General features: G+C 42.3%; 2 protein-coding genes across 7 annotated transcripts in view; one reads left to right on the top strand and one right to left on the bottom strand.

Annotated features, from left to right (window-relative positions):
* Positions 1-14,381, bottom strand: part of LOC108705258 (MMS19 nucleotide excision repair protein homolog) — a 48,150-nt gene extending 33,769 nt beyond the window's left edge. For 3 of the 4 annotated variants that reach the window (XM_041571045.1, XM_041571046.1, XM_041571048.1), the window contains exons 1-2: positions 14,321-14,358; positions 2,771-2,869 (exon numbers count right to left, since the gene is read on the bottom strand). In XM_041571045.1, coding sequence (XP_041426979.1) covers positions 2,771-2,869; positions 14,321-14,323 — 102 coding nt within the window. In that variant the 5' untranslated portion in view covers positions 14,324-14,358. Of the gene's footprint in view, positions 1-2,770; positions 2,870-13,163; positions 13,663-14,320 lie in introns of all 4 variants that reach the window. The other variant, XM_041571047.1, reaches the window with a different exon arrangement.
* LOC121396254 lies at positions 4,486-9,357 on the top strand. 3 transcript variants are annotated; one of them, XR_005962914.1, is made up of 10 exons: positions 4,486-4,502; positions 5,148-5,189; positions 6,590-6,659; positions 6,772-6,811; positions 6,938-7,025; positions 7,121-7,174; positions 7,278-7,337; positions 7,639-7,709; positions 8,103-8,555; positions 9,122-9,357. XR_005962914.1 is itself a non-coding variant. In XM_041571052.1 (8 exons), the coding sequence occupies exons 1-8, from the start codon at positions 5,157-5,159 to the stop codon at positions 8,287-8,289; spliced, it is 603 nt and encodes a 200-aa protein (XP_041426986.1). In that variant the 5' UTR covers positions 5,028-5,156; the 3' UTR covers positions 8,290-8,615. The 3 variants fall into 3 exon arrangements, 1 of the variants encoding a protein (XP_041426986.1); XR_005962913.1 differs by lacking the exon at positions 4,486-4,502 and having other exon boundaries at positions 5,028-5,189; XM_041571052.1 differs by lacking the exons at positions 4,486-4,502; positions 9,122-9,357 and having other exon boundaries at positions 5,028-5,189; positions 8,103-8,615.
* Positions 14,382-15,454: the final 1,073 nt, after the last annotated feature.

The raw sequence follows: 15,454 nt of genomic DNA, 5'->3' as shown, positions 1-15,454 counted from the left end.
GCCTCCGACCCCCCCTCTGTCACTAGCACGGGCCTCCAACCCCCCTCCTCCATCACCCCCACAGGCCTCCGACCGCCCTCCATCACCCACACGGGCATCTGACCCGCCCTGCCACCCGCATGCACCCCTGCTGCATATCCCTCTGCTCACAATGTCCCCTCCCCTGGCAGTGCTTACCTTCTTCAGTACGCGCCATTTCTTCATGCTGCGGGGGGAGGCGATCAGCAAGGAGGCTCTGCCAGCAGTGAGCGGGTCTGGGCTGGCGGGGCCTTTATATGGTCACAGAACCCCTCAGTATCTAGTATCCTTATAATTTACAGTAGGAGGTAAAATATCCATTATAATACATAAGTGGCAATTCTTTGTTCAACTCAGCCTGTAACCATGTGTCTTTATATGGTCACAGAACCCGTCAGCGACTTCTAATATTTCTAGCATTTGCAGTAGGGGGAGCATTAAACCTTATAATACATGAGCAATACTCAGAGATCCCTGTATAACTCAGCCTGAAGCCTTGTGCCTTTATATGGTCACAGAACCCCTCAGTGAATTCTAATATCCTTATCATTTACACAAGGGGTACAGTATCCCTTATAATCAATGAATGATGAACCCTGTATAACTGAACCTGCAGCCTTGTGCCTCTATATGGTCATAGAACACCTCAGTGAAATCTAAATTCCTTATCAAGTAACGTAAGAGAAACATTATCCCGTATAATAAATGAGTGATACACAAAGATCCCTGCATAAGAATACCCCTCAGTGACTTTTAATACCCTAATTTATAGTGGGTGTATAATATCCCTTATATTTTCCCTGCAGCCTTCTGCCTTTATACAGTCACAGAACAGTAGTTCACAGTAGAGGTTTCATTATCCCTTATAAAAATTTTCCTATACTAAGCACAATTCAACAGGAACAGCACCCTAAGCTTGCTCATAACCTGTACAGAGAATCACCATAAAACTGTGGCAGCATAAGTATTCCCCTGCACTAAGCACAATTCAGCAAAAACAGCCGATTTCTTTGGTCATAGCCTGTACAAAATATACCTTATAACTAAGGCAGCAAAGGTGGTCCCCTGGACTAAGCACAATTCAGCAGGAACAGCCCTTAAGTTTGATCAACGCCTGTACAAAATAGACCATACAACTAAGGCAGCAAAGGCATTCCCTGTACTAAGCACAATTAAGGAACAGTCCCTAAAGTTTATTTGTAGCCTGTTCAGAGAGATCCCATAAAAGTAGGGCAGCATGATTACTCCTCTGTACAAAGCACAATTCAGCACAAACAGTCCCCCAAATTTTGTTCATATCCTGTTCAGAAGATCCCATAAAAGTAGGGCATCATGGGTATTCCTCTCTACTAAGCCAAATTCAACAGGAACAGTCGGCAAAGTTTGTTCATAGTCTGTACAGAGAGATTCCATAAAACAAGGTAGCATGGGTATTGTCCTGTACTAAGCCCAATTCAGCAGGAACAGTCCCTAAGTTTGATCATAGCCTGCAAAGAGAGATACTATAAAACTATGGCAGCATTGATATTCCTCTGTACTAAGCAAAATTAAGCTGGAACAGTCCCTAAGTTTGCTTATAGCCTGTACAGAGAGATACCATACAACAATGGAAGCCTAGGTATTCCCCTGTACTAAGCACAATTCAGCAGGAACTGCCCCTTATGTGTTGCTCATAGCCTATACAGAGAGATCCTATAAAACTAGGGCAGCTTAGGTATTCCGCTGTACTAAGCACAATGAAGACGGAACAGTACCCTCAGCTTGCTACTTTGCTTATAACCTGTACAGAGAGATCCCATAAGACTATGCCAGGATAGGTATTCGCAAGTAGTAAGTACAATTAAGCAGGAACTGTTCCTAAATTTGCTCATAGCTTGTACGTAGAGATCCCATAAAACGATCTCTCCCTACTATACCTGCTATCTCATAGCCACACTCCCTTCCCAGAGACTATTTTCCCACTGTTACTATAGGCACCATATCTACCTACTATAGCTGCTATCCCACAGTCACACTCCCTTCCAAAATGTGTTGCAAGGACCCCAATGTTTGCTGAGACCACTGCAGATGCTAACTGAAGAGTAGAACATGTAGATGGCTTTTAATCGGACATATAGGGGCAGATTTATCAAGGGTCGAATTTATAAATGGAAAATACTTCGAAATTCGACCATCTATTTTAAATACTTCAACTTCGAATATAGAAGTCGAATTTTTTTGATCAAATTTGGCTATCCTGCAGACGAAGTAAAATTGTTCGAACGATTAAATTGTTCGAATCGGACGATTCGAAGGATTTCAGCGATCGATCAAAGGATTTTACTTCAACAAAAATGTTGTAGAAGGTCATCATAGGCCAACATAGCACTTCGGCCGGTTTAAGATGGCGAAGGATTGAAGTCAAAGTTTTTTTTTTAAAGAGACAGTACTTTATTTTCGAATCGTTCGAATCGAAGTCTGAGTCGTAGTCGAATATGGCCTATTTGATGGTCGAAGTACCAAAAAATTACTTCGAAATTAAAAGTTTTTTAACTTTGAAAATTCACTCGAACCTTAGTAAATCTGCCCCTTAATGTGGAAAGTAATTGAAAAACGACTATTTCTGGTGAACAATCTGAAAACAATTGAACTGAAAAAATTGTTTGGAAGGTAATCAACCCATTTAAGTATATGGCACCAGCTAAACAAAAACTGTTCACTGGTCCATATCCATCACCACTGACCCCAATAAGAAACAACACTGACTACTTACCTGGGATTGAAGATAAGGGATACAAAACTGCTTTTGGGCTCCAGAATCTTCAATCGAGGCAACTGCTAGGCATGGAAAAAAGACCAGATCCCCATGTTCCTAAAAAACAAAGAAAAGCGGTGAGTTGGGGACAAGTGGAGGTACCGACAGCTGAAACATTACATGACGTCTATATCAATAGGAAATACTGTGTGTAGACCACTAAACAGCTTTGAAACATATAGCTCTATAAATACACCGACACAAACTCTCTCTCTAACGTACAAGGTCTTGTTGGAGCACAAACACCCCAACTTACCGGACTATTCCAAATAATCACAAAATGCTCAATAAGCAATAAATACCAAGAACAATGAGATCCACCATCTCTACCCACTATTTAGGCTAAGGTGCCCCCTATAAGCAAAGGACCCCCCAAAACCATGGCTGATGAATGAATGAATGGACCCAACAGATATGGCAGCGCAGTAATTGCACTGACTCAATAGGCCACACATACAAAGCAATGCTCTGTGTACTTAATAGTCTGTGTATGTGCTGCACATCTAATTAGAAATAAATGCCATATAAACCTCACTCATCAACAGGGGACACTTCCCCTTTAAGAGCAGGGGACAGAGGTGACTTCCACCTGGGAGTGTGACAGTTGGTTCAGTCCGTTGGTTGGCCCTGTGGTGAGAGGTAAGAGTACTTTCCCTCTGGGAGATTTTTTGCCAGAAAACCTTTATTTTAGTGGAAAAAGAGGAGGGAATTTGGGCAATGTCCCCCACAGACTAGCAGGTGGTGTGCCTCTCCCTGATTTTAGTGAATTTGGATATTTTTCCCCTAAAATGTGCTTGGGAGATGCCTTTAATCTTAGTGCTGGTTGGGAGACACAGACTTTTTGTGCATTTGGCATTATGCAGGGCTGCCAGCAAATATTCACATTATCTTCAGAAGGAAACTTTTGGGGACCCTGTAGCACACCATAAGGAACTAGGGGTGGGAAGCAGAGGCACGTGCCATGGGGACAGTTGGGGGTGATGAGTGGGGGACATACAGCAGGTCCCATAGAAGAGAGGAGACTTTACACCTAGGGTTTGACAGTTGGTTTAGTCCGTTGGTTAAGTGTATATTCCCTCTGAGAGATATTTTGCTAAATAACCTTTACTTTAGTAAAAACAAGAGGGGGAAAAGGTTGGGGGACGCCCCTCAGACTAGCAGATGTTGCTCCTCTCCCTGCTTTTAGTGAATTTGGAGATTTTTCCCCTAAAATGTGCTTGGGAGAAGCCTTTAATGTTAGTGCTGGTTGGGAGACACAGACTTTGGCAGTTATTTAGGGCTCTCTGCTAATTGACTGTGTGAGGAAACTTCCAGCATTCTAGAGACCGAGGCTCAGTACCTGCTGGAACTGATACAAAGCTCAAAGTTTAGGGGAAAATACATTTCTGCTTTCCTCTGTATTAAATAGGAAATATTAAGCGCTAAATTCCTTAACTTGCCTTTATATTCTCTTTTCTATACAGATTGCTACAGTGCCTTTCCTGCATTTTTGGACCGCGACTTCGGTGATTCACACCTGCCCATTAACACCTGGGAGTTTTTTTTGGCTTCTCCATTGTTCATATAATTACATCTTTATCTGAACAGTGTAAGAGAGAGCCAGGGGTTCCTTAGGGAGACCCCCCTTGGGGTGCCCCGGCCTTGTGCCGCCCCCTATTTTTTTCCCCCATCGGAGAATCTTCTTTAAGAGGTAATCTTGCAAATTCAACTGATTCAGCACATGATTTCTTCTTCAGCGAGTCTGTCGTAAATTCACTTGGGGGGTCGGCTTTGTGCATATGAGCCCATACGGCTACTGTATATGGTATTTATAAGAAGCCAATTCATCAGCAGCATTAATAATGGGCTTTAATCATTTACTGGAACACTGTTTCATACAAATGGGAGAATATAGATAAGGAAATACATAAATGGGTGGTTCACCTTTAATGTATATTTTAGTATGTTACAGGATGGCTACTTCTAAGCAAATTTTTCACTTGTCTTCATTAAATGTTTTCGATATTTTTCTGACTCTTTCCCGCTTTCAATGGGTCACTGACCCCATCAAAAAACAAATGGTCTGTAATGCTACACATTTATTGTTATTGCTACTTTTCTTCAAAGAACGTGGTTGCTAGAGTCATTTGGACCATAGCAACCACATGGCTGAAATTGCAAACTGGAGAGCTGCTGAAGAAAAAGCTCAATAACTCAAAACCCACAAATAATAAAAAAAGAAAAACCAAGTGAAAATTGTCTTAGAATATCACTATCTGCATCATACTAAAAGTTCATTTAAAGGGAAACAACTCTTGCCTTCACTTTGGCTGATTATGTCTATTTGTCCCTGTAGGTTTCAACGATGGACAAGGTGCAGAGAAATCCATCTCTTCTGGTAATGCCTCAGTGTAAAACAATCCTCTCTCATCTGAACTGGTGTTTCCCTTTCTCTCTTCTATATAAGTTCTACTTAAGCTGTCTGTCTGCACTGCTACTTTTATATCTATCTATCTATCTATCTATCTATATATAGATATAACAATGAAAAACCGCACACACAGGACTTATAGGGGCAAATTCACTAAGATGCGAAGTTGCGCCAGGCGCAAATTTGCCGCACTTCGCCAGGCGAAGTTGCGCCAGGGCTCCGCAAATTCACTAAAATCCGAAGTTGAGCACAGGGGTAGCGTAAGGTTGCGAAGTTGCGCTAGCGTTGATTCGCTATATAAAGCGAAGTTACGCTAGCGAAGGCTAATTTGCATACGGCGCGAAATTCAAATTTCAATGGAGGAACACGTATCTGCACTACAAATGCCTAGAAAACCTTCAAATCAGCAAATAAAAAATGTATTTTGCACTACACATGTGCCCACTGTCAAGGTAAGTTGCCATGAGTCAGGAAATGTAGGGGGGAGGAAGGGGAGCCCCAAAATTTTTTCGATCTTTTTCAGCCTATCACCCATCATGTAGAAAACATGCCAGCGTTTTTTGGGACTTAGAAAAAAAATTTACTTTTTTTTTTAAACAATCCCTATCTACTCTATTGCGCTTCGCCAGGTCTGAGGTGGCGAAGGAAGTCTAGCGTAAAAGGTAGCGTTCAGTACACTGCGCAAGTTAGTGAATTTGCGAAGTTTCGTCGCTAGCGAAAATTCGCCTGGCGTAAGGTTGCGAAGTAACACTAGCGAAACTACGCCAGCGTTCGTTAGTGAATTTGCGCAGTAGCGAAAATGCCAAACGCTAGCGAATTAACGCTAGCGTTCGGCGCTTCGCGCCTTAGTGAATTTGCCCCATAAGGTGCAAAAAATAAAAAAGGTTTATTGCAACGTTTCGGCTCCTGTACTCGAGCCTTCTTCAGGCCACCTGAAGAAGGCTCGAGTACAGGAGCCGAAGCGTTGCAATAAATCTTTTTTTTATTTTTTGCACCTTATAAGTCCTGTGTGTGCGATTTTTCGTTGTTCTATGTATAATTTACTATAACCTGCACCTGGGCAATTGCCTATTTACAAGAGTGCTCCAGCTGTATGGAAAAAAAAATAAAAAAAATAAAAAAAAATATTATATATATGTCGGAGCTGCCAAACCTTTTGCCTCTGTGCATGTAGAACTGACATCCAGGGAATCCAATCACTACGTTTATTTAATTTTCAGAATAAAATGCCCTTATTACTGGCATGCTTGCCCCATAAAAACCCAAACCCTTTTCTGTCTCTTTTCTCCTCAGAGCCAGGCTGACTGTGAGCAGCATTTAGAGCCATTTAGTATTCTGTCCCTAATGCTCTTTCTTTTCACTTACAGACGCTGTACTCCGTCCTGAAGGACTTCAGGGGGGAACATACGGACTTTGAGGCCCTCGCCTCTTATTACGGTAAAATCCTATATAATTTATCAGTTCCTAAGGTTGTGCCATTTGTTTTATCATATGTGAATTCCTTTCCCCATATAGCTCAGTATTTAACAGAAATGTGTTTTTCCTGCAGAACATCACTACCGGGTCGAATACAGCGAGAACATCGTCCTGTAAGTAAACCATTAAATGGACTTGTTACATGTTGGGAATCATTTGCTATTGCCCCAGGGGTAACTGCAAGGGCAATAAGGCTGGAAAATGTTTAATTAACATTCAGTGATATCTTTCTTTTTCAGAAAGCACTTCCTTCTTACGTGCGAAGTGGACCCGAGGATGAGGGCCAAGGAGAACATTATCCTGTACTGGAAAATGCTCAACTCACTGGTATGTAATGCAGAATTGATGTTTAGGTAAATAGGGAACAAATAATATTAGATTGCCAGCTCTTATCTCACACTGCTTCTTTCTTTATGTTTCAGGAAGTGATCAAGAGGGAATATGCCGCCCTCAGGAAGTCTGCCAAGCTGCCTCCTGTAAGTGTCACTAGTATTATTATGGGAGAGGTTATTATTCACTGTGTGTCTCTATAATAATTGGTACAAAGAAGCGCTTAACATTGACTCTCTTCTTCCACAGGATCATCCAACTCGAGTCCAAAACCGGAGGCAGCAACTTGAGTATCTGCGGCTGGAGAATGTAAGTTCACCTGGGATCACTGTCCCTGATGCTTTTCTTGGGTGTTTTAACAACTAGATACTGAACTTTGATTGGTCCATTGCAATCAGGACAACTGCACACGGGGTGATTTGGGGGTTTTTCTCCCTATGATGAGAAAAGGCTGAACAATATCACATCATCAGCTGCCGGCAGGGAATCCCACACCCTCACTGCCCTCAGCATATAAAGGTACTATTAGCAGCACATCTACAGGCATAATCCTAACTGTCTCCTTTCTTTCCCCTTTGCTCCTATCCTTGTGCCTCCCATGTGCTCACAGACCATCAACCAACACCTTAACCAGCTGCACAACGAGTTTGTGAGAGAGCAGAAGCTACAGGAAGCTGCTCGGTATGTATTTTGCAATTAACACTTTCAATTACACTTACTGGCACATAACGTTCAAAAAATAGATGTTTTCTCGTACCTCTGGGTGCTTTGGCCATACTAATAGTAAATAGCACAGAAACTTGTTGAACTTTTTTAGGTCCCTACAAACATAGCATGTATTTCAGCATGTATCACTGGGTGAAGTCTAGCATGGAACTTACTCAGCTCAGTAACTGCCCAATGTGTTACAGTAGGGACAGATGTGTAGCAGGCATAATGTTATTTCTTAGGTACAAGGCTATCTGGCTATTTTAATCCTCCAGTGATCAGAATTGTAGTTGCAATACTTTGGAAACAAATTACAATAATGACCCTTTTTTTTTTTTTTTTACATTTTCTTCCCTTCAAACCTAGTAAGAAACAAAGTCCTGCAGCTGAAGAAGAGGAGGAGGATGATGGAGCCCCTGCAGCAGCAGCAGAAGAGGAAGCCGCTCCTGGAGAAGAAGAAGAGGAAGCTCCAATAAAGAAAAAGAGGAAAGCGCTCCCGCTGAAGATAAGCAACTTCGTGAAGAGGAGGAGAAAGAAGACGGAGCGGAAGTAGGAGGTTCTGCAGAAGAACATCAAGCCCCTGCAGTGGAGGAGAAGAAGACGGAGGCGCAGTCTCCTGCAGGGGAAGAAGAACAGGTAGGACCTCCTGAAGAAAACAAAGAGAAAACTCCTGTAGCGGAGGAGAAAGAAGAGGGAGCGGATGGAGAAGAAGAAGCTCCTGAGGTGGAAGAGATCATCAAAGATCCTCCGGTGGTGGAGAGGCCAACCCTGCGAAAACAGCTTAGGAAGGCCATCATGAAGAGGCTCCGGAGAGTATGGGTAATGTATCAATTTACTGACAATTACCCATTATCTAGAGATGCCTCATGTTGTCCAGTGCAGCTCCACTTTACTTCCTGCAGTTCTGAGCATTTTCAATCAGAACAATAAAAGGAAATCATACACCGTCTGTTGAGCCCGCAGGCTGATTACTTTGAGGGCACCCCATAGACCGATGTTTGGCTGCCTTTAGGTTGTAAGAGGTTGCTGACAGAGATCGAAGTCTGCAGATAAAGTGTTGATTCTATAGCAGGCCAATAACAGGGGAGGTAGGTAATGCTTATAGGGCTGCTGGACATCTGCCTTAGATATCCACCTTTGGAAATGGGTTGCTACTGGGTAATAGACTGGCACCAGGTGATCAAAGCATATAAAAGAATAAATGGCGCAGGCTCAGACTGAGATTCATAATAGGCCAAGGCATTCCATGTGTAGAGAACCCAAACAGTCCCCACAGGCCCAATGAATAGTGCGTTCTTAAAGCAAGACCGAGCCTTTAATATCATAATGAAACAAGTATTTGTCTTTATTCTTATGTCAACACTTTCTAAATCTTTTCTTTTCAGCATTCCACCCAAAGACTCAACTGCTGCTGCCGACCCAACACCATGGCCTAAATCCTTCCGGTTTACCTCTCCCAAGGGCGTATGTCTGTGTGTCTGTCTGTCTGTGTGTTTGTGGGTTATGTACAGAAGGGAGTGTGGGAGTTGTATACAAGAGTGGGTGAGGGGTTATGTACAGGAGGGAGAGTGAGGGGTTATGTACAGGAGTGGGGTGAGGGATTATGTACAGGAGGGAGAGTGAGGGGTTATGTACAGGAGGAAGGGTGGGAGTTATATACAGGAGGGAGTGTGGGAGTTATGTACAGGAGTGGGGTGAGGGATTATGTACAGGAGTGGGGTGAGGGATTATGTACAGGAGGGAGAGTGAGGGGTTATGTACAGGAGTGGGGTGAGGGATTATGTACAGGAGGGAGAGTGAGGGATTATGTACAGGAGGAAGGGTGGGAGTTATATACAGGAGGGAGTGTGGGAGTTATGTACAGGAGTGGGGTGAGGGATTATGTACAGGAGTGGGGTGAGGGATTATGTACAGGAGGGAGAGTGAGGGGTTACGTACAGGAGGAAGGGTGGGAGTTATATACAGGAGGGAGTGTGGGAGTTATGTACAGGAGTGGGGTGAGGGATTATGTACAGGAGGGAGAGTGAGGGGTTATGTACAGGAGGAAGGGTCGGAGTTATGTACAGGAGGGAGGGTAGGAGTAATGATGGGGGGATATCTACAGTAGGGATGGTTATGTATAGGAGAGAGAGGTTGAAGGGGTGTGTATAGGAGGGGGTGCTTAGCATGATCCAGGGTGAAAAACCGACTGCCGTTTCTAGGAGTCAGGAAGGCATTTTTACCTTCAGTGCAGATTGGTCCTCATAGTGCTCTAGGGTTTTTCTCCTTCCTCTGGATCATTGGTCGTTAGGGATGCCCAAATATAAATTAGCTATTAATTTTAATAAATCCTGTGCTCCCTGCCAGGTTTCCCCATAAATATGTCTCAGCGTTTTTCTTTAATCTCTATGGTGAATATTGAGGGAAGGGGCTCCTGTGCCTCGTTCTACTAAGGACACACATTGATCGCCAATGATTGGAAGGAACTACAAAATTGCTTTACTCCATAGGCCACAATGTAAGCATTTCCCTTCAAGTCCGTTGCCCCTTTCTTAACATTGGAATTCCATCCACTTCCCACCAGCCTATTTATCCTATACCAGACATTTAGTATATGAAGGTGCTTGATATTGGGGAACACCTATGCTGGATTTGTTTTTTGGTTTGAAGAAGCAAGAGGCTGGCACACGGAGCGATTTAAACCGGGGTCCTACCCCTGGTGTGTTTATTGCATCAAACAACGTTTCGGAGGGCGTTCCCCGTCGTCAGGTGAAATTCCGCGTGAATTCTTTGCACTGTTTGTTTTTTGGTTACCACTCTCTCCAGGTTACGAGACATCCTTTTTGGGTGGGGGATTCCTGCTAAAGCGATGGAGGATTATTATATTTCTTCTTGCCCCCACAATGACACACTCCATTGTTTGCTAGGCGAGCAAGAGCTTTGAGGGGTAATAAGGAAGGTAGGTGCAAGTTGGGCCAACCCTGCCACTGGACCCATGACCCCCCCCCCACTCAGTACCAAAGTTCACATGGACATGAACCTGGAACAGTAACTTTTGGTCAAGGTCGACTCTTTAAGCAGTTACCTAACTCAACCTAAATCAAATGTATTAGTAGAACTTTTCTGCATTTCTGATGTGTAAATATGAGGCAGTAGGTTAAATCCTTTGGTCAAACACTAGCCGGTCCTAATAAAGGCAATGACAAATGTGTTGCCCACTGGAAATATGTGCTACTGTCAGGAGAGAATATACTCATGAAATGACCTTCCCCTTCTTTAAATCTTAAATGTTAAAAAACATTGGTGGCTTAGGGCCCTAAGCGTTAAAAACATTGGTGGCCTGGGGTCATAAAAGTTGAAAACATTGGTCACCTGGGGTCCTAAAAGGTAAAAACATTGGTGACCTGGGGCCCCAAGAGTTAAAAACATTGGTGGCCTGGGGCCCTAAGAGGTAAAAATATTTGTGGCAAGGCACCATAAGAGTTAAAAACATTGGTGACAAGGAGCCCTAGGAGTTAGAAACATTGGTGGCAAGGGGCCCTAAGAGTTAGAAACATTGGTGGCACGGGGGCCCTAAGAATTAAAAACATTGGTGGCAAGGGGACCTAAGAATTAAAAAACATTGCTGGCAAGGGGACCTAAGAATTAAAAACATTGGTGGCAAGGGGCATAAAGAGCTAAAAACAATTGTGGCAATATCCTACTACAAATATCCTTATCATCTACAGTGGGGGTACAATAATACACAATACTCAGAGTTCCCTGTATAACTCAGCCTGTAGCCGTGTGCATTTATATGTGATGTCTATAGCCTTATAATTTACAATGGGAGTTTATTATCCCCTATAATACATTTGTAACAGTCCCCAGTGTAACTCAACCTGCAGTCTTGTGCATTTATATTGTCACAGAACCCCTCAGTGACTTCTAATCTGCTTATTATTTAATGTAGGGAGTACATTATCCCTTATAATACATGACGAATGCTCCGAGTTCCCTGTATAAGTCAGTTTGCAACCTTGTGCCTTTATATGGTAGAAGAACCCCTCAGTGACTTCTAATGTCCATATCAATTACAGTATAGGGCACAGAATCTGTTATAATACGATTCGTAAAGAAATGAGGAGAGCACTCTGCAAGCAATTAATGCTGTGGTTATCTTTTTATTACTTGACTGTAGTCAAGTAATAAAAAGATAACCACAGCATTAATTGCTTGCAGAGTGCTCTCCTCATTTCTTTACGAATCGAGTTACAGATATCAGGATACCGGTGACCTGATCGAGGAAAATTGCACCCTTTTCCTGAACCAAGCAGGGAGAGCGTTTTTGGGATATTATACTTTCTGAATCTGTTATAATACATAAGGGATAGTTCCTGTATAACTCAGCCTGCAGCCTTGTGCCTTTAAATTGTCAAATAACCCCTAAGTGACTTCTAATATCCTTATGAATGACAGTATAGGGTGCACAGTCTCTGTTATAATACATGAGTTATACAGTGATAGTTCCCTGTATAACTCACCCACAGCCGTGTGCCTTTATATGGATTCTAAAATCCTTATAATTTACAGTAGGGGTACATTATGCATTATAATACACAAAATATACTCATTGTTCCCTGTATAACTCAGCCTGTATCCTTGTTCCTTTATATGGTCCCAGAAATGTTTCACCGTCCCTCTCTACTATAGCACCTCATCTATTCAATGTGGCAAAACTGCTGATCCCCACATGATAGAAATCGCTGCAGCCCCCAATAATCCAGGACTGGATAAACAAAATGAGTGAATTATACCATTCTGAGGAAATCTCAGCTACAACCCCTGAATATGTCACTAAATTTACAGCTAAATGGATATACTGGACCCTCTGTAAAGGGGTTGTTAACCTTCCAAAGACTTTTTTCAATTCAGCTGTTTTCAGATTGAAAACTTTTTTCAATTACTTTCCATTATTTATTTTTTACTGTTGAATGTTGAAAGTTCCTGTGTCTGGTGTTTGATTCTAGCAGCTCAGTAAATCAGGCGCAGACTCTGAACTGTTACAATTTTGCAACATTAAGTTGATACATTTCTCAGCAGCATCTCTGGAGTATTAGCAACTATTGTATCAATTCTAACAGCTGCCTGTAATGAAACCCAGAGATTCTGCTCAGCAGGGACAAAGATAAGAAATGTATCAACTAAATGTATCCATTTAGAACAGTTTACAGGGTCAGCGACCCCCAGGGCTGCTTCAGAAGGTGAAAAATGACACTTTACACTTCAATATTAGAAAAACTGTGACACATAGAAAATAGAAAGTCATTGGAAAATGTCATTATTTCTGGTGATCTATCGGAAAACAACTAGTTGTTTGAAGGTGAACCACCCCTTTAAAGGGAGGCTGGGTTGTGCGCTGGGCCCCTCGGAATTGCCAATTTAAAAAAAAGCAACAAAATTGTCTACCTCTACAGCCACTCTGAAGATAATCCTCCCAGCCGCTATGAAGATAATCCACACAACCGCTCTAGAAATAATCCTCCCATCTGCGCATGCGGATAATTCACTCAATCCATATGAAGATCATCCGTTCAATCAAAACAAAGAAAATCCTCCCATCCAACCTGAAGATAATCCTCCCAGAAGCTTTGAAGTTAATCCTCTCAATTGCTCTGAAGATCCCATCTGCACTGCGGATAATTCACTCAGTCCATATGAAGATAACCCTCTCAGTCCCAATGAAGAAAATCCTCCCATCCGACCTGAATATAATCCTCCCATCCGACCTGAAGATAATCCAACCTCTCAGAAGATAATCAAGCCACTCTGAAAACAATCCTCACAGCCACTCTGAAGATAATCCAGCTGCTCTGAAGATAATCCTCCCAGCTGTTCTGAACATAATCCACCAAGACGATCTGAAGATAATACTCCCAGCCGCTCCAAAAATAATACTCCCAACCCTCTGCAAATAATCACACAAAATGAGGTCTCAAAAGTAATTGCTTTATTGGGCCAAATTCCAAATTGCTTTCTTAAAGAACAAAAAAATCATTATCCTATTTATCCAGATTAGCATCCAGGCAAATCCTACCTCCCCAACTGGTAAAAATCTCCAGTACAGGTATGGTACCGGTCCAGAATGCTCAGGGTTTTCTGGTAACAAACCTTTCCGTAATTTGGATCCTCATACCTTTAGTCTACTAGAAATTCATTTAAACAATAAATAAACCTAATAGGCTTATTTTGGATCAAGTACAATATACTGTTTAATTATTACAGAAAAAAAAGTATACTGTTTTTAAAATTTTGGATAATTTGAATAAAATGGAGTCTATGGGAGAAAGCCTTCTTGACATTCAGAGCTTTCTGGATTACAGGTTTCCAGATAACAGATCCCATACCTGTAAAACAAATTAAGCAAGTGATCCTAGAACTACCACAATATATACAACATGAAAAAAACCTTCTGTAGAATTTTACACCTACCACATCACACTAACAACCTAAAAAATGGGCTCTATGCTAAAAATAACCCACAATATCAACCCCCCAATATCTCCCACAGCAATGCTGGACTAAATACAAACATGTTCAGTACCGACCAAAGCCATAATACTTACCATGAGAGTGTCCCAGGCAAACGTCTTCCTCTGTCTTCTGATCTCTCTTCTATCCCTTCTGCTATATCCTTCTCTTTTCTTCGGCTTCTTATTTGCATATTCCTGATAAAGACAAATGTAAAAATATCCATTAAAAAAACCTATATTATGGGGTTTTTTTGACAACATAAACTTTTCAAATCTGCCGTCATTTTTGTACAATTCCATTTCTGTAACAAGATATAGACTAAAAAAATGAAGGGGAAAAAGATTAAATTGAAGGTCACTTTAGAAATCAACATACTTTAGGTTCCAAGTCCAAAACTTTTTTTTTGCAAAATACACACAACCACCAATATGAGCCCATAACCCTTTAGCCCACACAAAAACCTCTGGCTCACTGTCCTGACCTGACTCATAACACTGCTACAGTGCACTATAAGAAAACTAAACCTATGCTAACAGAGCCTCACACTTCCTACTCACTTGGGTCCTGGTTGTGGTTCTTCTGCAAGGTGGCTTCTTCAGTAGATGTTCATCCTGTGATGCACATCTGTCCCTGTGGCTTGTCTCCAATTCTCTTCTAAACTCCACCCCTTTCTATGTGTTTCACTACTCTCACTCCCTCTAGTGGCCAAACACTATATATACACAGGTAACATAGATCCAACACAACTCTACACTGCCATCTAGGAGCAGAAGTTGGTAATTACACTGCAATAACTTGTGAATGCCTTTAAAGACTAATGGCACACTGGGAGATATGATCCCCACGTTTCAATTTGTGCTACCATGGGTGAAATATATCCCTGAAATGTTTTTCCACTGGCCAGGGCACTAGGAGCAGGCAGAAGAGGCAGGTCCTACGACTCAATGAAAGCGGGGCGCTGGGAGCTACCTTTAAAAATGTCTTCTGCCTTCCCCTAGCCGGGTTCCCACCCCTTACTCCCCTTTGCTCTCCCCTCCCTCGTCACCCTCCCCTCCGTTGCTTTCTTTACCCACCCTTCGTCGCATTCTCCTCCCCTCCATTGCTCTCTCCTTCATTGGGTGCATCCGGGTTGTTCTGCCACCGGCAATATAGTAAATCGCCAGTCGGAAAACATACTCGGCACTTTGTTCCCAAAATGCAACTTCAGGTAACTTAAGGAACTTTTT

Source organism: Xenopus laevis, chromosome 7S (genome assembly GCF_017654675.1).
Source record: "Xenopus laevis strain J_2021 chromosome 7S, Xenopus_laevis_v10.1, whole genome shotgun sequence".
NCBI classification, from domain to species: domain Eukaryota; kingdom Metazoa; phylum Chordata; class Amphibia; order Anura; family Pipidae; genus Xenopus; species Xenopus laevis.
The sequence above is the reverse complement of the archived record's forward strand: the minus strand, read 5'-3'. Positions and strand labels throughout refer to the sequence as shown.